Source organism: Thermobia domestica, chromosome 1, assembly GCF_964235325.1.
Source record: "Thermobia domestica chromosome 1, izTheDome1.hap1.1, whole genome shotgun sequence".
Taxonomy (NCBI): domain Eukaryota; kingdom Metazoa; phylum Arthropoda; class Insecta; order Zygentoma; family Lepismatidae; genus Thermobia; species Thermobia domestica.
In genome coordinates, this window is record NC_137454.1 from 133,375,096 (window position 1) to 133,396,098 (window position 21,003).

Sequence of the window (21,003 nt, forward strand, 5' to 3'; positions counted from 1 at the left end):
ATACATTGGTTAATCCTTTGGAATTCATAATGTAAAAATGTTGAAGTAAAATTGTTTAAAATATGTTTTCGAAATTTATGGTTTACTTTCGAGGCTTTATATTATTATCGGCATCAACCACTAATTAAATGACTTTTTGTGTTATAGAGAAGCGAAACAAAGTCTGCTTTATCAATTTAAAGCAGAAGTTTTAAAAAAGGCCAAAATTTCCCAAGCAAATAAGCGAAGCAGAAAAAACCGAGTTTTTTTTTCAAAAACGCCGGTTTTTTTCCGAGCCCTTGCATCTCTAGTATGTACTGTGGATCCCGGACTAAAACCGAATTTTCGTTTTTTTTTTTTTTTTTTTTTTTTTTTTTTACGGAATAAGCACATTATACTGAGTTGGCTACACTATATGTAGTTCTCCAGACATTAGGCCCATAAGAAAATTTTTGTCTGAAATATATGGGATCTTTTGATTCAATAAAAAAAATGGAAATTTATTTTGTGGATGAATATTCTTTATTCATATCATTTTTAGTATATTTTCCAAAGGGGAACGTAAAAAAAAAGAAAAAAAGTACACTTGTCTTGAGCTTGAAAAAATTCGTCATGTCGTATAACTAAAATAAGTGATGTAATGAAAAGTTCCTTTTCTTTTCAGCACGACGAAGTGCCTCATTCTGCGATGTGAAAATATATCTTCAACTGATCAATTATGTGGAGATTCTTCATTCAGCATTCGCTAAAACTTCTGGCAATGGACTTCTTTTCCTGGAAACACATGGAAAATACATGCTTTATATAACTTATATAACAAAGTAGACATTTAAACAGAATGCATCAAAATAAAATAATGAAATCATTAGTGAGGATTTGCAAATTCCTCAGGCTTATTATTGTGTTTATTAGTATTAGTGTTTGCAATAAAATGACAATAAAACTAAGAAATATAACATGCTTTGAAGTATGAACATCTTTTATTGATACTTTTGTAGTTTTCTAATTTTATCTTCAAACACTTTTATTTTTCCACACGACTGATTTGGAATATCGTGGGTTGTTCGTCATGTACTGAAACACATACAAGGAGTATACCTATTGAAAATTCAAATCGCCATCAACGCCCAAAAAACTCTGTTTGGTAATCATACTAACGAATTATTGCTCTGCACTTCAATTTCCACTGCACTAGGATAGAGTAAAGGACACTAATATCGATTGTATCTATTCTATCAGAAATGCGCTTGCCAAAGTTTCTCCACTGTTCGGAGTCTCTGGTTTCACGGCCCTTTCTAGCAGATCAAATATATATATATACAGGGGTTAGACAAAAAATCTAAAACACTTCATACAGGACACGTAAGTTTGGCCAGTTTGGCCCTTCATTGTACTATACAACGCGTGTTGCGGTTGCCGATGGTTTTTTGTTTTCAATGTGTCATGTGAACCTTCCTCTTCCGTCAGCAGTAACCCGTTCATGTGTGTGTGTCGTGATGTGAAAGTGGTGCAGTAAAATGGGCGACCTGACAGACTTTCAAAGAGGCATGATCGTTGGTGCCCGTCTGGTTGGAGCTTCAGTGGCAACACTGGCGAATATTGTGGGGGTATCGAAAGGCACTGTGTCCAATGTCACGAGGGCATACACAATTCATGGGCAAACGACGTCCTCAAAGCACAACAGTGGTCGAAAGACAATCCTGTCAGATAGGGACCGGAGGACATTAAAACGGGATTGTAGCAGCTAAAAAGAAGACCACTGCAATGAAAATTACGTCTGAACTCAATTCTGGCCTACAAAACTCGATTTCATCGAAAACAATGCGACAGGAACTTTATAAAATGAAAATTCATGGCAGGGCCGCTATCGCCAAACCCCTGGTCACAGCAATAAATGCGAAGAGGCGTGTCCAGTGGTGCAAGGACCACAAGGCGTGGACTCATGAGCAGTAAAAACACGTAATGTGGTCCGATGAATCGAACTTCACCTTGTTCCCAACAACCGGTCATGTTTACGTATGAAGAACACCGTCGCAGGCCTATGATACAGACTGTATGCTCCCAACTGCAAAGCATGGGGGTGGTTCTGTTACAGTATGGGCAGTGATATCGTGGTTTTCTGCAGGTCCCATCATAGCCCTGCATGGAATGATGAATGCTAAGGCGAATGAGGCCATTTTGGGGGACCAGGTTCTACCCATGGCCCAAATATTGTTCCCTGATGGTGATGGCATCTACCAACATGCTTTGGCACCAAGATGTACGCTGCAAAAATGGTCAATCATGGTTTGAGATGCATGACCAGGAGCTATCACACCTCCCCTGGGTCCCACAATCACCAGATCTGAACATCATTGAACCATTGTGGTCTGAGTTAGAAAGACGTGTTCGGTCTCCTTACCCTCCACCAGCATCTCTTAAGGAACTGGAGCATGTTTTGGAGGAACAATGGTACAAAATTCCACATACCACGATTCAGGAGCTGTATACGTCCATTCCACGTCGGATCGAAGCTATTTTGGACGCAAAAGGAGGCCCCACACCATACTAGGTATGATTTTTACACTTTTGCAAACGTTTTAGATTTTTTTGTCTAACTCCTGTATATGGGTCATCAATATGCTACATGTCATTGGCGATTCATCGGTTAGTTTTATGGAAATGCCATTGTATAGTATAGCACATATTCCCGTTTCTCTCTCTATCATCATCGAAAACGTGAGGGTTGAAGATTATGTATGGCTTGAAGTCTTCTTCTGATGCAACGAGACGGGATTTATACGTTGCAGCAGTATATTTCTGTGTAGTAAATTTAGCGGTAGGATTTTGTCGGAGTAACTAATTCGTTTTTTTTTTTATTTTACATTTTTTTGTCAAAATGGTGTATTATTACTTTCATACGGTAACTTGTGTGCGAAATCATATCAGTCTTATTACGGTGGGCCGAGGCAGAAGAGTAGAAAAAGATAAAATTTGGAATATACAAGAGTACATATATTTTAACATCCATGAATATGCATTAAATTACGTAATATTAGTGTTACAGCTAACTGCCAATTTACTCATTAATTACACATGAAATATATGTTAATTAAATATAAATTATTTGATTAATTTGCCAGCTTTTGATATTAGTGTAATTTTATTCGCGTTCCAGTAAATTACTAATGCGAGGCTTTTCTTACAAAAATATTTTGTGTGAGGGAGGGACTTACACTCCCACCTCCTCAGATTTCTCTTCCTGATCTGTAACCACTGGCGTAAATCCCGGAGGGACGAGGGGGACATGTCCCCCCTATCTTGGACCTGGGGGGATTGTCCCCCCAATAATCTGACTTAAAAAGTGCTTTTTGGGACAAGTGTGATGATTTGTGTCGACTGCCAGAAAGAAATGTAAGATGAAATTGATTTCTCTTGGTTTTTCCATTTTTAAAAAAGAATCGTATTCTGTAGTATTTCAAACTGAACTTTGTGCTGTAGTGCGTTTAGTAGTCTCATCAATATGTATTAATTCCACTTCCGCTACTTGGGCACAAATTGCAATAAATGCCAGAGGAAGATATGACCCTCTCTTCATGCTGGAAAGTTGTCTCAGCTGTAGGTACGGGCAAAAATTCCGGGGAAATGGGGAGACATGTCCCGTCCCAACATTGGAACTGGAGGCTCTCCCAATAATCCGATTTGAAAAGTCCTTTTTGCAGATAAGTGTGATGATTTGTGTCCGACTGCCAAAAGGAAAGTAAGATGAAATTTGTTTCTCTTGGCTTTTCCGTTTTTAATGAAAATGAAGGCGTGCGACTGTGCGTGACGTAACCTGATATGAAATCTTATCTCCTTCTCTCTTCCAGGCCCTAGCACACGAAGAGTATATAGACTATCCAATGTCAGTAGAACCCATCTTTTCAGGAAGTACGCATTTAATCTATTTATAGTATCAGCCTAGGCATCTACTCATGCTTCGTAAGCTAACTAACTCTATAGCGTATGGAACCCGGACGTTCAATGCCGCGTTCACAAAAGCTCTCCACTGACTTCTATCCTTAGCCAACTGGATCCAGTTTCTACTTTGTATTAATATTTTTGCGAGATCCATCTTAATATTGTCTTCCCATCTGCGCCTAGGTCTTCCTAATGGTCGTTTTCCAATTGGTCTTACCGCTAACACTTTGAAAGCGTTCCTACTTTCTTCCATCCTGGTTATATGTCCTGCGCACCTAAGCCACCTAGATTTGATGACCTTAACAATATTTGGTAAGCCGTATAATTTACGTAGTTCTTCGTTATGAAGTTTCCGCCATTCCCGTTCCTCTTGGGTACGAATATTTCTCTCAGGATCTTGTTCTCAAATAATTTCAGTCTATGCTCTTCACTCAGTAAGCGACTATGTTTCGAAACCATACAGAACAACAGGTATGATTATCGTTTAATATATTTTAAGCTTCAAATTCCTCGACAGAATTCGCAATAACACGCTGAATAATAACACGAATTCCCTGTTTTTAGACGACATTTAGTTTCTTCGTGAACATGATTTTCGTCTGTTAACCTTTTAATTACGAAGCCTTTTAAAAAAAATAAAGCCTGGGATACTGCGCAATTTTGAACAAAATGTAGGGTTATTTTCAAATAGCTGTGGATCAGGCCCTAATAGTCGTAACCTCACGAAAGTTGAAGCATTTTACAGAAAATACATGAAAGTTTCATAATTAGTGCGGTTCACCCCACGACTACTCTAATCTAGGATTACGGGGGTGGGGGAAACAGAATTTTTACAACTTTTCTAGCAAAAATTTTGAGTTCCGTTCCCCCTCTGCCGCTCCAGAAATTGACGATGCGTTTAAAATGTACATCAAAATGTTCTTTTATATATTCTCAATAACATATAACAGCATTGTTAACATGATACATACAGCATAATTAGGAAATTCCTCAAAATCATAATGTAACTACGCCACTGATTAGGACAGAAATGACAAAATGCAGGGTTATTTTCAAATGATCGTAGCTCAGGCTCTAATAGCAGTGGACTCACGAAAGTTGAAGCATTTTACGGAGAATACATGGAAGTTTCATAATTAGTATGGTTTGCGCCCGATCACTGTAATCAAGGATTAGGGGGTGGGAGAATCATCATCAAAGTCATCAAAATTAAATTCATCTGTGTCTGAGGAAGGAAATTCAATTTGTTCTTTATCCCACTCCGAATCTGTATCCATTGCTTCCAACTCGTCTCGATGTCTTCTGAACTGAGAACATTTCTCGATGCCATTTCAACTAATACACGCAACACCAGTTTCACAAGTAAAACCAACGGTAACAAATTTTCAAATTTTAGGGTCCTTAAAGGTAGATTCTACTGTGTCACATTAAAATTCGTATGCAGCAAAGAACGCGCTCACAACACTCAGTCTACGTCTTACAAGGGCTGTAGGAGCCGAGAAACCCAAACAAACTCTCTTATCACTCTATGTTGTTACCATGTGCAGAAATAAATCTTTCTTTCTCAGCCAGGTCAAGACCTCTCCCCCCACACCCTCTATTCCCAATTACGTCGCTGGCACCCAGATTGGAAGGGAAACGTCTCCCGACTGATTATTTATATTTTCTTTCACAACAATTAACTTATTGTTGTGTTAAACCTCTAAGAACAAAACTGCGCACTTTAAAAATTTAAATGCGTTTTAAAGAGCTTGTATGACAAATACAAACAGTCACGTTCGTTCACTTTAAAAAAACAATAACAACATAATTTCTGTATTCAGCAGTTGCCTAGTATGTCTCCTGAATAAAACACATGCAAGTGCATATATTTGATACCCAGAAAGTTAAAAAAACAATTAGGTTTAATGGGCAAACTGCAAGGTATCTATAAATAGTTACTTCGTATCCCAAGCCTTATTTTTAGGTAACTAAATATAGTTACTTCGTGTCCTAAAGGTTAATATTGATCCTAGATATTTGAAAGTATCCACTTTATCAAAAGTATTATTTAATATTTTAACGCATTCATAATTTGCAGTATTACAGTCCCGACGCACTTCCATGTATTTAGTTTTCTCTGCATTTACTTCTAAAGCCTTGTCCCTGCATGCGTTTAATAAGACCTCTGCATTTCTTTCTATTGTTCTCCTATCATCCCGTATTAAATTTACCGTACGCATAACCTGGTGAACACTGTTCAGCTCTAGGCCCTGGTTGCTATCTTTGATTTTCCTTATAGTGTATTCCAGGACAAAGTTGAATAATAATGGCGACAACGCATCTCCTTGTTTCAGGCCATTCTTGACGTGAAAGCTCGTGGCCAAAAATGTTCCTACCCGGACTTTACTTTGGGATTCATTTAAACATTCCTTAATTGATCTAATTAGCTTTTTCGGTATTCCAAATTCTGTAAGAACGTTGTAAATGTTTCTCTCCTAACTGAGTCGTAAGCCTTTCTAAAATCAGTAAATAGTTGATGTAATGGGGTGTTGTATTTTCACTTCTGTTCGAGTATTTGGCGAATGGTAAATATTTGGTCGATAGTTGATCGATTTCGTCTAAATCCACACTAATAATCTCCAATAATTTCATCTGCGTATGCGGTCAATCTTGTTAATAGAATGTTTGAAAGTAGTTTATAGGATGTTGACAGAAGAGAGATGCCTCGATAATTATAACAGTCAGTTTTGTCACCCTTCTTGTGGATTGGAACAATGATTGATTCTTTCCACTTTTGTGGCAATTCTTCCATGTTGTAGATAACGAGAATGAGTTTGTGTATCTTGTTGCACAATTTTTCGCCTCCAGCTAAAATTAACTCAGCCGGAATTTCGTTTATACCCGGAGATTTGTGTTTCTTTAATTTCTTTATAGCGATTTCGACTCCTATTCGGTTGGATTCTGGAATATACGCACTGAGAAAAATCCATTATCCGGACAGCGGTATATTGTACAAATACAAGGATTCGTTATGTTTACTAAGGAAATCTGTACGGAGCGTACTTTATCCATATACTACATAGGTACTGCCTTTTACCCGCTTAGATATTACATCATGTCGCTGGAGGATGTCTGACATCTAACAATCTTCCGTATTTTACATACGTATACGTATGTTAAATACTTCAGCTATATGTTAAATACGTCCATCTGTGTGTGAGATCCAGGCCGCCTATAGACACCTCTTTCTTTCGCCATGGCTGACGTCATTGAACTACCGTCTTTTGCTTGCGAAACGAGGTTGTTTACAAACGGAAAAGAAGAGAGGAAGGAAACAAGTGCTTGGGTAAGTACACTAGTTAACTATTACTTTAGTTAAATATTCCATTAATTATATATTCTTTTAGTGTAACTTGCTTTAATATAGTACTAAGTAAGTAATGTAGTTTATGAATACAATTCTTACTATTGTAAAACTCGTTAATGATTGAGGACAATGGAATGGGTGAATCTGAATTTTGAGAAATCTTTGAATATTAATGTTTTGAAACATTTTACATTTCAAGGTAGCAAAATGAATGTTATGTGTTTATTCATTCCGTTTTATATGTGACGATTTATTACTTGGAGCAGTTTTACTACAGGGCTGCTTAACATAATTGCATAACTAAAGGAAGAAAACGGCCTGGGACCTATATGTTAGGTACCACTCCGGCATTTGCCTGCTGTGAATGAGGAAAAGCCAAGGAAACCTCATTCAGGATGGCTGGACTTAAAATCTTTTGATACTTTTTCGACCGAGTTCCCCCACCGGGATCGAACCCGGGACCGTTCGCACCGAAGGCGAGAGCGTTAGCGAATACGCTACGCGGGGCCACTAGTGTAGTTTAGAAAACTCATTTTTACTAGGATATTTGCAAGATTTTTTTTCTTTTAGTTTAACGCCCCATGATTGTACATCAATGTAAGAGAGAAGGTGACGATGAGATACATGATAATGGTGGAATCAAGAAAATGTAAGGAAACTGGAAAGTCTTAAGAATAACCACAACTACAGTGTTCACCAAAAGCCTATTTGTCGGGAGCAGGAATCGAACCAGGGACCTACCGCGTCAGAGGTAAGCGCTCTCAGAGCTTTCTTTCGTTTAAAGAACTTGTTTACAATGAAATATATATATATATATATAACGAAGATATTGACATATTTTACAGCCTCACTGAAATTTAAAAAAAAAAAGTAGTCAGGGAGAGCTTACTTGTCAGGTTTTTATTTTTTAATTTAATTTATTTTTATTTATTTATTTTTGCTTTGTTATGTTCCCTAGTTAATTAATGTTTGGGTTACTGAAAATTAAAACCTTTTTAGTATTATTGTTATGTCATCACTTTGGAACCAAAACGTTAGATTTTTTTCTTGTGTTTTCATATAGGAAGTTGGTGAGTTTGTGCCTTAGCACTGGTTTGGTTTCTAGAACGTAATTGAAGGTCATGTTGAGTTGAGTCTTGGTGGGTTTGAGTTCGTGAAGTGTCAGGCACTGCTTGTGCCCCTGTCTTCTGTTTGTGATGTTTCCTGGCTTTGGGCTGTGACGTATTTATGTTGAGGAGTACCAACGCAGGCCGCGTGATATACAGGTAGCTACAACACAGCTTCAACAGTTAACGAGTGCCAGGTCTTTGAATTTCAGCTTTCGTTACGGCGTGACTAATGCAGTATAGTGCTAGATTGAAATTCTATGGGTGGTAAAAACGGTATGGTAAGAAATACAACGTAATTGTTATTAGTTTAATTAGTGTTTCTTCATAGTATTGTTTCACTATTTCTAGAAGGAATTAAGTATTAACGAAGTAATGAATAAGCAAAAGCACACATTGATTGACGTTTACTATTTCTCATACTCCATTGAGAATGTTTTGATCCTCAATTGCGCAAACATCCAGTGTGCGTTTATTTTCTTTCTTTTTTGGGGGGTTTACACTGCCTCACAGATGAGCTCCCTCGTGGCTAAGTGGTTAATGAACACGCCTTTGGCGTGGGACACCCGGGTTCGATTCCCGGCCGGGGGCCGCGGTGGCTCAGTGGTAGAGCGTTCACCTCTGGTGCTTGGGGTCCCTGGTTCGATCCCAACTCGCGCCGTGTGGACTTTGTGGTGGACAAACACCTTGCTCGTGGGTTTTCTCGGGGTTCTCCCGTTTCCTCCCACTTTGTTCATTCCACCATTTCACTCATTTCTCATTATCACCGTCTCCTTATCCTAACCGGCATAACCGTGGGACGTTAAACTTAAAGATTTCATTTTTTATTAATCTCAGCATTTTATAGTGTATTCTTAAGCTTAAGGTGATGTATAATTAAATTTTGAATTCAGTTAACTTATTTTGTTTCTCAGATTGTTTTTAAAATGTATGTACAATTGTTTATGTTCATTCTCGAGAGTTTAAAGTGACGTATAGTTATTAAACATAGTATTTAATATTGTACTCTTAACGTGGAAGTGATATACAGTTAACTTTTGTATTCAGTTAACATTTGTCTTTCTGAAATTGCTTTAAAAAGTATGTAAAAACGTTTTTATTTTCTTTCTTGAGTGCTAAAAGTGATGCAAAGTTATTAAGCTTACTACTTTATATTGTATTCTCAACCCTAAACTGATACACAGTGCGTTTTTGAATAAATTGTCAAGTTATTTGAGTGATGAACACTGGTAGAAAATCCTGACTACTACTGGAACATTTTGATTTTAAGGTGACGACTACTGGTGCAAGGATTTTAAAATATTGTTTTTCCTTCAAGGGCTACTCCTTTTTGAATTCTGACTACATGGTCACTATAGGAAGGATCAGTGAGTCTTTCCAACTATGGTACAGCTCCGACAGATTCACGATGCTCAGAGAAGAGACAAAATAGTATGTTTTCAAACTTAAAGTGAGAACCACTGGCGTTTTTACCTTGCTATGCAAAAGTAAGTGAGTACTCCAATGGGGTTCCAATGCGGTACCTAATTTCTGCATTTTAGATATATGGAAATACATGTCTCTAAAATGTAAAGAACTGATTTTTTTAGGGGGGGGCGAATAAACTATAGGTATGTGGGGCTTGCATACTTGACGCTACAATTCGGAAATTGAATTAAAATATGACTAACGGCTATCAAGATGTTGTCAAATAAAGGGAGGACCAACACAGTTAAGGGGTTTTCGTGTTAGATGCTAAAATTTCCGAAATCGGTCATGGAAAGTTAATAAACACCAGTAGCAATTTCATCTTAAAGTAATTAGATATCTTCATGGGGTGTTAGAACATCATGGAGTCTACCAAAATTAAATTTTAAAAGCTTTTGAAAATATAATCTGACATTTGTAAACAGTATTTGAAATATGTATTTACCCAAAACTTCCAGCTAGTACATCTAACATCTGGAGAAACACTGTGAAATAAAAGCTTGAAATTTCGGAAACAATTATTGGTCGCAACAAAATTAAATAAGATGGTACTTCTATGGGTTAAATCAGTACCTCAGTACAATTTCGATCGAAAGATTAGTTCAGTCCTAGGTTTTCTTCAGGCAATTCCAAGGGTTCATCGAGCTGTGCAAAAGAATGAAAATTCGCTGTCAATATCTAAGATAGTAAATAAGATATAAGGAATTATATATTTTATGACGTGAAAATAGAGATCTTTATGGATTTGTACTTTTGGGTCTTTCCTAAAAGAAAAAAATTCAGAAAACTACTGTATATACCTTAATAGACAATTCAGTGGGCGGGGACACAGTAGCTTAGTGGTAGGGTATTTAACTAATCTTTTTTTTTTTTTTTTGCAGAAACTATTGGAGTATTCACTTAACCCATAGAAATACGATCATACTTAACTCCCTATTTAATTTTAAAATTAAATAAAAGGAAATATTTCAGTGTAGCAACCCACGATTATGCATTTTAGTCTCAGGGAGATTATGATTAAAGCAAGTGAATGTTGTTGACAGAATTGATGGAATGCAAAGGTGGGAGGAGAGTACCCCGAGAAAACCCACGAATACGATGTCCACTACAAACTGACTTGGCCGTGGATCGAACCAAGAACCCAATACACCAGAGGTAAGCACTCTACCACTAAGCCACTGTGCCCCCGCCCATTTAATTGTCTATTAAGGTATATACGGTTGTTTTCTGAAATTTCTTCTTCTTACAGCAAATACTCAAAAGTACAAATCCATGTGGGTCTCTATTTTTACGACGTCATAAAATACATAATTCCTTATATCTCGCTTGCTATATTAGATATTGACAAAAAATGTTCACTTTATTTCAGAGCCCGATGAATGCTTGGAATTGTCCAAAGAAAATTTAGAGCTGAATTAATCTTTCGATCGAAATTGTACTGACGAGTCTGAGGTTCTCACTTAACCCATATAAGTACCATCTTATTTAACTTTTGTTAGGATCAATAATTGTTTTCTGAAATTTCAAGATCTAATACGCTTTTATTGTATGGTGTCTCTCTAGCTGCTAGATGTACTAGCTGGAACTTTTAGGTAAATACATATTTCTAATACTCTTTACAAATGTCAAAATATATTTTACAAAACTTTTAAAATTTAATCTTGGTAGACCCCATGATGTTCTTAAACTCCATGGAAATACCTAATTATTTTAAGATGAAATTGCTACTGATGCTTATTAACTTTACATGACCGGTTTCGGAAATTTTACCACCTAACAAGAAAACCCCATAACTATATGGATCCTCCCTTTATTTGACAATATCTTGATAGTCATATTTTAATTAATTTTCTAAATTGTACTGTCTAATATGCAAGCTCCACGTACCTATGGTGTCGCTTTTTATTTCACCATATTTCGGTAACTGTTAGGCGTACCGACTTGCGGTTTCGGTAAACACACACCTCTAACGTTCTTTAAAACGTTATTAAGACATATTTTAGAATATTTAGAAATGAGAGTTCTGGGAATATCATGGTACCCGAAAACCCCCATCAGGGCGTGTGTGTAGTGTATTTAATTGAAACTACTTTTGAGGTTGTTGTAAGCCCTCGTAATTACGTTTCCGAAACTGCACCATCTAGTACGCAAACTCCACAGTTCTGTAGTGTCGCTCTTTATTTTCCCATATCTCGATATCCATAAGGCTTACCGAGTTGAGGTTTTCGGTAAACAGATGTCAGTTCCTTACATTTTAGAGACATATATTTTCATATATCTAAAAAATACAGACATTAGGTACCCCATGGTAGCCCGAACACCATTGAGGTACCCACTTACTTTTGAATGGTAATACATTTTGAGTTGTTGTTCAGCATCAATAAACACTTCATAGTTTTTCTACGTGCAACCCAAAAGTCCATACCTGACCGAACAGATTTTGTCCATTTAATCTCAAAAATGTTAAGATACTTTGTATTGTTAAGTACAACCAAATTAAGCACACTGAATATAACATTTTAAATATTTTCTGATTTTTGTTGCAGGTATTTCGTGCATCAAACCAGGATTCTGCTTGAAAGACAGTCAAAAGAAGCAGTGTAGGTTGTGGCTAAAAGTACGCCCTTTCTGAAGACAGACTCAGTTGTACTTACATTATTTTGTACGAATATATAACCCTAATAAAGATACTGTACTACAAATTATTTCTTTCTTCCATAAATTATAATAAAATATTATCTCTGTTTAAAGAAAATGATTGTTAATGTTAAGTCATTTTAATTCTTTTTCTCTGTAATAAGAACATTATCCCTAGCAATATTTTTTATCTTTGTGCTATTGCGATTGGATGAAGTAAAATTCTATACGAAGCACTATTATTTCAGACATGCATTAATAACTAATGTATTGTTCTGTATGTAAGACAATGTGTATACTGAACATGTCTAGCGAAGGTGTTGTTTTAATACAGAATCTATAACTCAGCTTTTCAGTAGTCAACTTTATTGGGAATCCGAAGAAAGAAGTTAAAAAAAAAAAAAAAATGTTGGACTTACCAGCGTGTGTGTGTTCGAATTCTGGACTAATCCAAATTATCCAGAGAAATCATTATATATTTCTTTGTTGCTATTTCAGATGTATCCTTTATCCAAGATCCAAGTCGTATGAAACGGAGACTTCATACATCGCTATACTTTGTATGAACTATGTTCCGTATTTACTTAATCACTTTGTAACTTTCTCTAGTGTTGACAAGGCCGCAGGTGTCAATCGAATAGTTTAGTGTTTCACTCATGTCACCTTGTGACTAAGGTACGTCCTGTCGGTATATATATGGTACTGGGTTCAATTAGCGATAAAATACATTTTTAGCGTTAAACAAATGCAAAAATCTACACGAAATGAGATACCGTGATCTCTGACTTACGGATAACACCAAGCAACTAATGGTACTGAGTGTGATTGAGTTTACTAATTACTATTTGGCTAAAATCAGTGTTCCTTTATCTATAGTTCTTTTCGTGCTTTGAATTGCAAAGTTTGAAATAACCGTTTTAAATTATTGTGTATATATATCTTCCGAGTAATTCTGAGAATCATTGCTCTTTCTTTAAGCAATGTATGAGACTGTTAAATTGCTCTTTCCTTAAAATGTTGCACTAAGAAGGATGCATCCAGGAAAGTCCAAATTTGCAAAATGTCTATAGCAGGGAAGAATAAATATGTTTAGTCGATGGCTGCACAACGCCTCCGCTGTCACCACGTTGTCACACAGCGAATACAGCGAACGTTTAAGAGTATTCTGCACTTACTATTAGGTATCGGCCTGGGAACTTTGGCGCATCTACCCAGTCTCCTTCTTGGTGTTTCATTTTTAATGGCGAGTACTGAGTAGGAATAATATTGTAAGCGAATGCGTTTCCGGCTGACACCACACTTTTAATTATTGCGACATTTAAAAAAAAAAAAAACCTGTTAATTAAAATGTACAGAGAAGTTATTTCTGGAAAATTCTATTCAGGCCTCTTGTGGTAACAACTGCACTTTAGTAGAAGATACTATTAAGGAAAAGAATGAGGTAAAATAATCTTTATATCGTACAAGCAATGGATGATAACAGCTTAATAAATGATTGTACGTAAATCTTGTTTGAGTTTGAATATAGGATTGTATAAGGCTGTGCATTTTGCATTATTATTGAGGTGCTGCAACTAACTAACTGCAAACCATATGATAAATTCTTACAGTAATATATCACATATTGATTTACTCTGTATGGAAACGAAAATAGTTTAATATATGGTTAACCTCCTTTGTGCCAGGGGCGGATCCAGAGGGGGGCGATCGGGGCGATCGCCCCCCCCCCCACAAGAGGAAACTTTCTTATTTTATATATAAATAAACCCATCCATAACAAGTTTGGAGCTCTTAAAAGTAGCAGTATTACCGCCGACCGCCCCCCCCAGAAGTCCGTCCTGGATCCGCCCCTGCTTTGTGCCCATAATTTTAAAATTAACGCTTGTGTCACTTTTCAACACTTGACTTTGCAGTAGCTTTCCAACGAATTAGCAGGAAGCCCAAACTTATAGGACACCCTGCAGGTAAATACATTTCTTTGGACAGTTTCACTGCTCCAAACTAAGATTTGAAAAGTGTAGTATTGTTAATTTTATTATTATTGGCACAAAGGAGATCAACCATATTTTAAGCTATTTTTGTTTTCATACAGAGTAAAACAATATTTGACAACATTACAGTAAGAATGTATCATGCACTTTGCAGTATGTTGCAGCACTTTAATAATGGTGCACTATACGTACACTCTAGATCCTGCATATGTCCGATCCATACATTACAAGAAGGCAATACGTATTCGATACAGGTAAAATCTGTATATTTCATATGGACAACCTATTAGCTATATACATCCAATCTATACATTACATATGGCCAACCTGTACGCGACATACGTATAATCTATATGCTGCATGCAGACAGTCTGTAAGCTACATATATGCACTCTGTATGGTGCATACGGATATTCTGTATGCTGTATCTGGACAAGCTGTGTGCGACATAAGGAAAATCTGTATAATACATACGTACAATACGTATACTGTATCTAGTCGTACGTATGGGGCACAAGTACAATATAGATGCTGTCTCGGGGTTGAACGCAAGAAACATACGTACAGAACGTATATTGCATACTTCTTGAAATCATGCTCCGTCCTGATAGTCAGTGTATGTCGTCATTATTAACCCACATGCTACATACGACCCTGACGTCACAGAGCTAGATATTACCTCCGTATATACTTGTTACTGCAGATAACGTCACACGAATGACGTCATTGCACTTGTGCAGACAGTACGTATAATACATACTTTTTCAGCTATACGTTTGCTGCAGGATGTTATATACGGTTGTACGTTAAGTCCAGAAACTACAGGAATTACGAATGTAACCTACGTTTTTAAGTATGTCACCTACATTTTTTTTTCTCAGTGCGGTTCTGAAAAATACGTTGATCCCTTTATACATGTCCCGAATGCTTTTATTTTTACTATTATCTTCAAGTTCCTAAATTTTAGCTTTCAAAAAATCGCGTTTCTTTGTTCTAAAAGTTTTGGAAGTTTCCCGCCTGATGTCTACGAAATTTTGTATAGTTATTTCATTCGGATTTTGTAGCCAACGTAATTTTGCCTGTTTTCTCTTCTCTGCTAGTTCCAACCATGGTTTGTTCCTACGTATTTCTGCGTGTCCCAATTTTTCTTTTGAGAGAGGATGCTTCGTAAGCAAAGAAAATAATTCAATTGCTGGGATATTTTTCTCCATAATCTTAAGGTTATATCTGTTAACTAAAGAGTATATGACATGCGTCAGATTTCTGTAACAATTCCTGTAATGTTATTGAGATTATCATAATTTTGCTCAAAGAGTATTGTTACCTCATACATAATTGATATTCTTTCTTCATAGTTTTGGGGAAGTCATTATTTATATTATTATAAAACAATTTTAACGTGGATCTTTGTGGATGCCTAATTAGAAACATACCAATTATAAATATACATGTAATCAGATTTCAGAATGTGTTCACGGCAGTGATTTGTAATACTGATATGTACTACTACTTCATCTACATCGCCTAATATATAATATACTCTACAACAGTTGATCAGATTCATCTACCGTAATATGAGTTTCATCTCCCTTCTCTAGAATAAGCCTCAAATCTGCCCACCTCCCAATGTTGAAGACAACCAATAGCGTATTTAGGATTTTGTTTCGAGAGGCTATGCCCAACACAAGGAAGGAAGTGGGCAATTGCCCACCTGAGTTTGAGAATTAAATATATTTTAATTTATGCATAAATTGAAGTTATAATGGCAAGAATTGCAGACCAATAAATTCTATATGATATGATACAAAAATTTAGGAGTGAATCTAACCCTTTATTCTATTCATACAAGAAAAGGGAAGCATCCTCTTAGCCTTCCTAATTTCCCGGGCTAATTATCCCCCCGTTTTGATTTTCTTTAATTGAAGCATTTCCTTCTTTTAAAAATAACTAAACGATATAATTTTTGCTTTGTTATAATAACTAAAGTCCTGTCATATTGATATCCACGCAAGTTGGTGTGGAACACCAGTTTCGCTTATAAACTCATTTTAGTTTTGGTATTACTGATATCGGCCGACTTGAATCACAACTGACAACGGTCGATAAAGTATGATAGGCAAAATAAAGAAAGTAATGTCAAGAAAGAGAAACGGAAAAGTAGAAAGGACGAAAGAAAGAACAATTAAGGACGCAGTCCTTACATGGAACGGAATTTGACAAATACAGTATTATTTCTGAACAAAGAGCATAAGAAAATGGAAAGTCAATGACATTCTTAGAAATGGTAAGAGGGATTATTGTTGTACGTGGAATGCGAAAAACTAACAAATTTATTTCGGGCGAAGCTTGAGCCCGATAGCCTCCTAAATACGCGACTGAAGACAATTCTGCTCCCCTGATCCTTCACAGGATTGCTTTTCAGCTTCATAAATATTTTGAACATCGCTTATATATATATATATATATATATAATATGGAAACGGTCTTACCCGTCCCCCCAATGTTGAAGACAGATTTGCGCCGATGTCTGTAACTATTACTATGAAGCTCTTTGAGAAACATTCCTTGGATTTATTGCTCTAGATTTGAAAATATTATTCTCTCCTTTGCCGGTAAAATCTTTCCTGGGGTTTGTTGCAATTATTTAAATACATATTTTCAAATGACTGTTCTTGAGTAAAGTTATACTGTATAAATTTAAATCTTATTGCTACAAACTAAGAAAAGAATGAGATAAAATGATTTCCGTTCAGTGTCATTTATGTTCTTGTTTTTAAATTTCGTGGATTTGCAACTTTAGTTCTTACATCAAAATTTCCTATTTTTCGGGAAAATAAGTTTGTGTATCAATCAAAATCGAAACAATCGATCATTGATATCTTTCGCAAGATTAAATTTCCAGGCCCCTACGAAAGAAGAGGAAAATACTTTAAATATTCTCTATTTTATAACTAGATGTTCATCTTTATTTATAATGTATGTCCTGCAAGTTTTACGCATGTATGCTTGTTTTCTTAATGGCGCTACCTATCTATTAAAATACTACAATAGCAATAAAAACGCCTCAGGTCCAACCTGTAACTTTTGATTTCACACCATTGATTTACGGTTATTTGTGATTTCGTTTAACAAAGGCAAATATTTTCAAGTATATGTACTTTTAAAACAAAATATTTAAATAAATCTTTTCCATAAAGTTTATTTCTTTTTAAATTATTGTTCAAAGCCTTTGTATTTTAATAAACCCAAAATCAATGCAAATGAAATTTGCTGCCATTTTTGGACTTCTTTTAAATTACTAGCTGAACCTGCTCTCTACACAGCGCATCATTCACATATGAGCATGAATCTCCTTGTTATTCCTCACATCTGTGCATGTCCCTTTACAGACACAAGTGAAAGACGTCTTGACAAAAATCAGCAAGGTATACCGTAAAAGGGGAGATTTCTTAAATTACTTTTTAAATATCTTTCACCGTTTAAAGATTTGAACCTACTTCCGGTTGGAGTTTTTAATTCATGTATGATCAGTGTTTTCTTTCTTCTTGCATGCAGTATATAATAAGCAATTGCATTACATACACAATTAATTATAATGTCAGTGATATATCGTGTTAATTGGGCAAAACACTCCAAAGAATAAAGATTCAACTTAGATTGGAGAAATGGTTATCCATCGTTTTTCATTATAATTTGACAATGAAATAAACGTCTGAGAGTGAGATGCAACCCATGTATACAACAATATGGAGTTGGAATGTATAATTCGTAGGATATGATGCTTTATTTTACATTTCAACACTTCCAATGTACCCGTAAAAATGTAATAAAGAAATAATGGCAATGTTTTTTAAATATTCAATCAGAACTGGACAATCTACGCAAAATTTGCAATCTATCAGTGAAAACGTCATCTTTCTAGAGCCTGTAGTTTCTGAGATCTCATTGTCGAAAGGATTGGCCACAAACATATAAATGTCCACAATAGTATACTTTAAAAGAACTCCAAAGATGGCAGCACAATTCACTTGCATTAATTTTGGAGAAGACTTATTAAAATTCAAAAGTTTTGAACAATAATTTAAAAAAGATAAACTTCATAAAAAATATACTTAAATAATTTACTAAAAGTACACATACATTATTAAACATTTCACCTTATTAAATGTGAAATCACAAATAACCGTAAAATAAATCAAAGGGTTGAAGTTAAAAGTTAGAGGTTGGAGCTCAGGCGCTTTTATTCGCACGCCAAATATTTGGGTGTAACTTTAGATCGTGGTCTAACGTTCGCCACACACATTAGAGACATAAAACAGAGAGCATTACGAAAAATCTCAGCGTTGTACCCCATCTTGCGCTGTAGCTCCCTTTCTCACGAGGTCCGAGTTCACATCTTCAAAATGATAATCCTGTCTACCATCTCTTATGCATGCCCTGCCTGGCAACATGCTTCCCATAGTCACGTACAAACTCTCGAAAGTGTGCAAACTCGAGCTGGTCGTATAATCACTGGACACGACAGATATACACGAAACAGCCAGATCCTGGAAGACTTAGAGCTACCCACTGTCAGAGACGTTCTACGGCATCTCCACAATAAGTTCTGGCGTACTTTACCCAGACATATAAATCCAGCTATAGCTAATATCGGCACCGAATGCGCACTGCGGAACGTCCATCGAACACCACGCATTTAAAATCTCTCCAGAACTGGTAAAGAACTCATAATCAGCTACTCTGCGACAGTTGCAGATGTAGTTTCCCATACATACCAAAACAATAGTAACATCCAACAAACCACCAGCACATCTTGATATATTCTTTATAACATATTCCTCATGGAGTCAGGGGCTCCGGCCCGATACTCTATACATAACCACAAAATTACCGTGACCGTGAACGTGCTTTTATTACTATTGTAGCATTTTAATAGATAGATACGTTTGTGGACGTTTATGTATTTGTGGCCAATCCTTTCGACAATGAGATCTCGGAAACTACAGGCTTTAGAAAGGTGACATTTTCACTGATTGATTACAAATTTTGCGTAGATTGCCCAGTACTAATTGAAAATTTAAAAAACATTGCCATTGTTTTTATTACATTTTACGGATACACCGGAAGTGTTGAAATTTAAAAAATAAAGCATCATATCCTACGCATTATACATTCCAAAACAAAATAATTGTATGCATGGGTTGCATGCCTCTTAGGCATTTGTTTCATGGCCAAATTATAATGAAAAACGAAGGATAACCATTTCTCCAGTCTAAGTTGAATCATTATTCTTTGGAGTGTTTTGCCCAATGAACACCATATATCATTGACATTATAATTAATTGTGTGTGTAAGTGTTTGCTTACTACATACTGCATGCAAGAACAAAGAAAACTCTGATCATACATGAATTAAAAACCAACCGGAAGTAGGCTCAAATCTTGCAAACGGTGCGAGATATTGAAAAAGTAATCAAAAAAATCCCCCCATTACGGTCTCTTTTGCCGACTTTTTTTAAAATCAAGACGTCTTTCACTTGTGTCTGTAAAGAGACATGTATATACAGTCCGCAGCAAAAAACCTGCAACATGAGCATGCAGGTTTATTGTGAAACGACGAAGTTTTTTGCTCCAAAATAAATGTGCAGGGGAGGACACTAAGGTTTCCTCTGGCGTGATTCGTGTCACTTAGACGTTATGTTGATTCCCTGCGCTGTTAGGCGTAGTTTTACAATAAACTTACATGCTCATGTGGCAAGTTTTTTGCTCGGACTGTACATATGTGAGGAATAACAAGGAGATTCGTGCTCATATGTGAATGATGAGCTGTGTAGAGAGCGCAGGTTCATCTAGTCTATATATTAAAATGCTAGGTTTAAATGCTTGTCTGTAAACCTTTCGACAATGAGATCTCGAAAACCACAAGTGTTAAAAACGTGTCGTTTTCACTGGTCGATTCTGAATTTTGTATAGATCGTGCAGTTATTCAAATTTTCAAGAACCGTGTCATTGTTCTATTCAACATTTTAGGGGCCGTCTTGAGCCCATAAGATTAACATTGTTGCAGGCTGAAACTATGATGTTAGGCTACCAGTAGAGAAGTTACGCACGGCGGGTTAACGGACATTGCAAGCGCTTTGCTTAAATCTGAATGGCAAAACCTATAGCACGCTGTCAACTTAAAAGGCCTCAAGAAACGCAATGAGGCGTACTCGGACGGATATGGATTTATTAGGGGAAAAAATATTTCCACTTGATATCGTGTTACTTTTACAAATTTGCTACAAACGCACTCCAACATGTGCACATAGCAATTTACTTCCTTTGTGAGTCTCCTATCCTTTAGTACTTATGCGAGTAAGGAGACATGCACAGTGCGAAGAAGATTCATAGTCATAACAGAACGATGCGCTGGGTAGACAGCGGGTTCAGCTAGTAATAATATAAAATAATAAATAGAAGTTCGTCTGTGTCAGGGTTGATATGTTTAAAACAAAATGTTTAAAACATGTTTTAAACGAGGGCTGTTGTTTTAT

The 21,003-nt window shown here is 36.3% G+C and overlaps 1 protein-coding gene across 1 annotated transcript in view; it reads right to left on the bottom strand.

Annotated features, from left to right (window-relative positions):
• Window positions 1–563: 563 nt before the first annotated feature.
• LOC145689315 (nucleolysin TIAR-like) overlaps window positions 564–21,003 on the bottom strand; it is a 1,166,854-nt gene continuing 1,146,414 nt past the window's right edge. Inside the window, exon 11 of the mRNA XM_081763493.1 lies at window positions 564–753. Within this exon, the coding sequence (XP_081619619.1) occupies window positions 715–753 (39 nt within the window). The 3' untranslated portion in view covers window positions 564–714. The remainder of the gene's footprint in view (window positions 754–21,003) is intronic.